At 51.0% G+C, this 6113-nt stretch overlaps 1 protein-coding gene across 3 annotated transcripts in view; it reads right to left on the reverse strand.

Annotated features, from left to right (window-relative positions):
- The window catches only part of LOC139254501 (kelch domain-containing protein 9-like), a 14312-nt gene continuing 8199 nt past the window's right edge, over positions 1-6113 (reverse strand). For 2 of the 3 annotated variants that reach the window (XM_070873717.1, XM_070873715.1), the window contains exons 4-5: positions 1220-1418; positions 1-262 (exon numbers count right to left, since the gene is read on the reverse strand). In XM_070873717.1, the coding sequence (XP_070729818.1) occupies positions 96-262; positions 1220-1418 (366 nt within the window). In that variant the 3' untranslated portion in view covers positions 1-95. The other variant, XM_070873716.1, reaches the window with a different exon arrangement.

Genomic DNA, 6113 nt, shown 5'->3' on the forward strand with positions numbered 1-6113 from the left:
ACATAGTGAGGAGCCCCGTGGGCTTTTAATGTGACATTCTTTCGTAAACGTCTGGTGATCTCTATTCACCCCTCCCCCTGCTCCTACAGTTAAACTCAAGTCTTGGTCTCCAGAGTGAAGATATCAGGACAGCAATGCTTCCCACCTGGTCCTCGCCCCCCAATCAGGCAGAGTCTCTCCCCCACCACGACAACCTTGTGCCCGAATCTCTTCATCTCCGCATCAGAATTTGGCAGATGATACCAGATCCCTCCAGGAGGACCTGTGGAGAGAACGAAGTCATCAGCACACAGCAAAGTCAGTCAGATACGGAGTAAGGCTCTCCAGGGTTAGACACATACAGAATAATGCTCCCACGGCACTGTCTGATCAAACACTCTCAGGGCAGGTACTGCACGGGTTAGATACAGAGTAAAGCTCCCCCTACACTGTCCCATCAAACACTCCCAGGGCAGGTACTGCACGGGTTAGATACAGAGTAAAGCTCCCTCTACACTGTCCCATCAAACACTCCCAGGGCAGGTACAGCACGGGTTAGATACAGAGTAAAGCTCCCTCTACACTGTCCCATCAAACACTCCCAGGGCAGGTACAGCACGGGTTAGATACAGAGTAAAGCTCCCTCTACACTGTCCCATCAAACACTCCCAGGGCAGGTACAGCACAGGGTTAGATACAGAGTAAAGCTCCCTCTACACTGTCCCATTAAACACTCCCAGGACAGGTACAGCACAGGGTTAGATACAGGGTAAAGCTCCCTCTACACTGTCCCATCAAACACTCCCAGGACAGGTACAGCACAGGGTTAGATACAGAGTAAAGCTCCCTCTACACTGTCCCATCAAACACTCCCAGGACAGGTACAGCACAGGGTTAGATACAGAGTAAAGCTCCCTCTACACTGTCCCATCAAACACTCCCAGGGCAGGTACAGCACGGGGTTAGATACAGAGTAAAGCTCCCTCGACACTGTCCCATCAAACACTCACAGGGCAGGTACAGCACGGGTTAGATACAGAGTAAAGCTCCCTCGACACTGTCCCATCAAACACTCACAGGGCAGGTACAGCACGGGTTAGATACAGAATCAAGCTCCCTCTACACTGTCCCATCAAACACTCCCAGGGCAGGTACAGCACGGGGTTAGATACAGAGTAAAGCTCCCTCGACACTGTCCCATCAAACACTCACAGGGCAGGTACAGGCGGTTGAGACTTACGTGTGTCGTAGATAAAGAGGTCGTTGCAGGCAGTGTCCCTGGCCTTGTTGAAACACTCGCCTCCATACAGCACGGCGAAGGGTCCAACGAGAGTCATGGAGTGGTAACGCAGGGCGCGTGGGTTCCTGGGTGAAGCCAGTCGCGAGGTGATGAGAGAGTTGAGAGACTCAATGAGTCTGGGGGCGTGGAATGGGTCCACCTGTTAATGGAGAGAGTCAGAGAAAAGGTAAAAAAAAAGAGAACCTTTCATGACCACCGGACGTCTCAAAGCACTTTGTAGCCTTTTGGAGAGCAGTCACTGTGGTAATGTGGGAAACGCGGCAGCTAATTGGCGCACAGCAAGTTTCCACAAACAGCAATGTGATAATGACCAGACAATCTGTTCTAGTGATGTTGGTTGAGGGATAAATATTGGCCCCAGGACACCAGGGATAACTCCCCTGCTCTTCTTCAAAATAGTGCCATTGGGATCTTTTACATCCACCAGAGAGGGCAGACAGGGCCTCAGTTTAACATTCATCTGAAAGACGACATCTCCAACAGTGCAGCACTCCCTCAGTACTGCACTGGGAGTGTCAGCCTAGATTTTCATGCTCAAGTCCCTGGAGAGGGACCCACAACCTTCTGACTCAGATGCGAGTGTGCTGCCCACTGAGCCACAGCTGACACTAAACCACACTCAAAATCCCCCCATTGTATCTTTCTCTCTGTGTCTCTCTCCCTCTCTCACACATTCTGTCTCACTCTGTCTCCCTCTCTCTCTCACACTCTGTCTCTCACTCACTCTCTCTCACCTTGTCTCTCTCTTTCACTCTCTCGCGCTCTCATTCTCGCACTCTGTCTCTCTTTCTCACACTCACTCTCTCTCTCTCTCTCTCTCTCTGTCTGTCTCTCTCTCTCACTCTCTCACTCTGTCTCTCTCTCACTCTCTGATATGTCCTTACTATACAGTATAAATGCACACGAGGCCCATACTTGAGAGAAGGTCACTCTGTGACCAGTTGCCTTTATTACCAAAACCTCAAGTGATGAAGGTGGGTGGAGCTTCCCCTTTTATACCTGCAAGTCCAGGTTAGGAGTGCCTCCCACAAGTTCACCCCTTGTGGTCAATGTTCTCAAGGTGTACAACTTAGGTCAGCTTATACATGGGTTACAATGCTGGTTGAATACATGACATCCCCTCCCCCCCAAAGTCTTATTGGGATCACAGGTTAAGTCTCTCTGGTGGTTTACGCTCCCTTGTAGAGCGCCTGAGTTGGGGCTCCGGTTGTTCGGCGCTGGCCTGAGTGTCTGCTGTTTGCGGTGCCTCAGGCCTGTCCGGACTGCCCACAGTGACTGGGCTCTCCTCCACTTGGTTCCGGTGTTCGGTCACCTGTGGTGGAGTAAACTCTACGTCGTGTTCTTCCTCTGCTTCTTCTATGGGGTTGCTGAACCTCCTTTTAGTTTGATCCACGTGTTTGTGGCAGATTTGTCCATTGGTAAGTTTAACTACCAACACCCTATTCCCCTCTTTGGCAATCACAGTGCCTGCAAGCCATTTGGGCCCTGCAACGTAATTAAGGACAAAAACAGGGTCATTGACATCAATACATCGCGCCCTCGCATTCCTGTCATGGTAGTCACATTGTGACTGACGCCTGCTCTCAACAATTTCTTTCATAGTAGGGTGTATAAGGGATAACCTGGTTTTGAGCGTCCTTTTCATTAGCAGCTCTGCGGGTGGAACCCTTGTGAGCGAGTGTGGTCGGGATCTATTGGCCAACAGCAGGTGTGATAAGTGGCTTTGTAGGGAACCCCCTTGGATTCTGAGCATCCCCTGTTTAATTATCTGCACTGCTTGTTCCGCCTGGCCGTTTGAGGCCGGCTTGAACGGTGCCGTTCTGACATGGTTGATTCCATTGCCTGCCATGAAGTCCTGGAATTCAGTGCTTGTGAAGCACGGGCCATTGTCGCTGACCAAGACATCCGGTAGACCATAGGCACATTGCCCGTAGACTTTCTACCGTGGCAGAGGATGTGCTTGAATTTAAAATGTCACACTCGATCCATTTGGAGTGGGCATCTACTACAACCAAAAACATTATTCCCATGAAAGGACCTGCTCAATCCACATGGATGCGTGATTGTGGCTTGGCGGGCCAGGACCAGGGGCTAAGGGGGACTTCCCTGGGTGCGTTGCCCAGCTAAGCACACGTGTTGCACCTGCGAACACAAAGTTCCAGGTCTGCATCTATCCCTGGCCACCAAACGTGTGACCTGGCAATTGCCTTCATCATGACAATGCCCGGGTGCTCATTGTGAAGTTCTCTGATAAACACCTCTCTGCCCCTCTGGGGCATAACTACTCAGTTTCCCCACAGTAGGCAATCGGCCTGAATCGAGAGTTCATCCTTGCGCCTATGAAACGGTTTAAATTCCTCAGGGCATGCCCCATACGTGGCCCATTCCCCATTCAGGACACATTTCTTAACTAAAGGCAGTAGCGGGTCTTTATTTGTCCAGACTTTAATCTGACGGGCTGTCACAGGTGAGCCTTCACTTTCGAAAGCTTCACCAGCCATGACCATCTCAGCATCATGCTCAGTTGCCCCCTCAGTGGTGGCTAGTGGGAACCTGCTGAGTGCATTGGCGCAGTTTTCAGTGCCTGGTCTGTGCTGAATTGTGTAGTCATAGGCGGCTAACGTGAGTGCCCACCTCTGTATGCGGGCCGATGCATTCGCATTTATGGCCTTGTTGTCAGCCAAAAGGGACGTTAGGGGTTTGCGATCTGTCTCCAGCTCAAATTTCCTGCCAAACAGGTACTGGTGCATTTTTTTTACTGCATATACACATGCTAGCGCTTCCTTTTCTACCATCCCGTAGCATCTTTCTGCCTGGGACAGACTTCTGGAGGCATAAGCTACCGGCTGTAACTGACCCTTGGCATTGACATGCTGCAACACACACCCGACCCCATAGGACAATGCATCACACGTTAGAACAAGTTTCTTACACGGGTCATATAACGTTAATAGTTTGTTGGAGCATAACAAATTGCGTGCTCTATCAAAAGCCCTTTCCTGGCTGTACCCCCAGACCCAATCGCGACCTTTGTGTAGGAGCACGTGTAGCAGCTCTAACAGCGTGCTCAATTTGGGAAGAAAGTTACCAAAATAGTTCAGGAGCCCCTGGATCGCTTCTGTTTTGGATGCAGTGGGTCTGATCCCGTCTGCTGCTACCCTCCTCCCCAGGAATTCTACCTCTGGAGCTAAGAAGACACACTTCGCCTTTTTCAGTCGCAGCCCTACCCGGTCCAGTCTGCGTAGCACCTCCTCCAGGTTGTGGAGGTGTTCTTCAGTATCGCGACCCGTGATGAGGATGTCGTCTTGAAAAACCACCATCCTTGGAATCGACTTGAGGAGGCTTTCCATATTTCGCTGAAAGATCGTGGCGGGCGAATGAATCCCGAACGGACATCTGTTATTTTCAAACAACCCCTTGTGTGTCGTGATGGTGGTCAGCTTCTTCGACTCACTCGCCAGCTCCTGGGTCATGTAAGCTGAGGTCAATTTTGAAAAAAGTTTGCCACCGGATAGCGTCGCAAAGAGGTCCTCCGCTCTCGGTAGCAGGTACTGGTCTTGGAGTGACACCCGATTGATGGTGGCTTTGTAATCACCACATATCCTGACCGACCCATCCGGCATGATCAGGCTCGCCCAGTCACTGAATTCGACTGGCGAGATGATGCCTTCCCTCAGCAGGCGGTTCAATTCGCCTTCTATCTTTTCCCGCATCATGTACGGCACCGCTCTGGCCTTGTGGTGTACTGGCCTGGCATCCGGGTTTATGTGAATCACTACCTTGGCCCCCATGAAAGTGCCAATGCCGGGTTGAAATAATGAGTCAAATTTGTCCAGGACCTGTGAGCATGATACTCGCTCCACAGAAGAAATTGCATTGACATCGCCCCATTTCCAATTCATGACAGCAAGCCAACTTCTCCCCAGTAGTGCGGGACCGTCCCCCAGGACAATCTAGAGTGGCAACCTGTTCTCCGAATCTTTGTGGGTCACGACTACCATGGCGCTGCCTAGCACCGGAATTATCTCCTTTCTATATGTCCGTAGCTGTGCGTCAATCGGCAATAATTTTGGCCTCCTAGCCTTGGACACCCATAATCTTTCGAACTGTTTGATACTCATCAGGGACTGGCTGGCCTCCGTGTCTAGCTCCATTAATACTGGGATGCAATTGAGGAGCACTTTCATCATTATCGGTGGCGTCCTGGTGTATGAACTGTATATGTGCTCCACATGAACTCGCTGAACTTCAGCTTCCAGCGATTTCCCCCAGTGTCCATTTGGCCTCGTAGGGCTTACATCGGGCCCGTCCTCCTCGTACATCAACCTGGCTGCAGGCTTCCTGCACATATGCACCAAGTGACCGCTGACGTTGCAGTTTCTGCAGGTATATTGCCGATACCTGCAAGCTCTGGCTGGGTGTTTGCCTCCACACCTCCAGCATGAGCTGAAGGCCCCATTGTTGGAAACAAAAGGTCCATTACCAGTCGATCGTCTCTGACTGTCTCTGTGACAGTCCTTAAGCGCACCATTAACAGGTGTTAATGGCCCCATTACTGGCCGCATTGACCATTGCGATGGCATGAATCGCCGTTCAGCTAGCCATTGTCTCTGTTGAATTCCCCCTTTGAGTTCGACTACATGCTGGGGCATGTCCGATTCCCTTTGTCTGCCTATAGAACTGTGTGCCGTGTTAACAATGTTGACTCCCTGGTCGTTTGCCGCTTTTGAGCCAAGATTTTTGTCATACATCATTCCGGTCTCTTCCTCCCGAGATAAATGTCTGGGCTATCAGAGCCGCCGCTTCCAAGGTTAAGTCTTTGGTCTCAATCAGT

This window comes from Pristiophorus japonicus, unplaced genomic scaffold (assembly GCF_044704955.1).
Source record: "Pristiophorus japonicus isolate sPriJap1 unplaced genomic scaffold, sPriJap1.hap1 HAP1_SCAFFOLD_556, whole genome shotgun sequence".
NCBI lineage: Eukaryota > Metazoa > Chordata > Chondrichthyes > Pristiophoridae > Pristiophorus > Pristiophorus japonicus.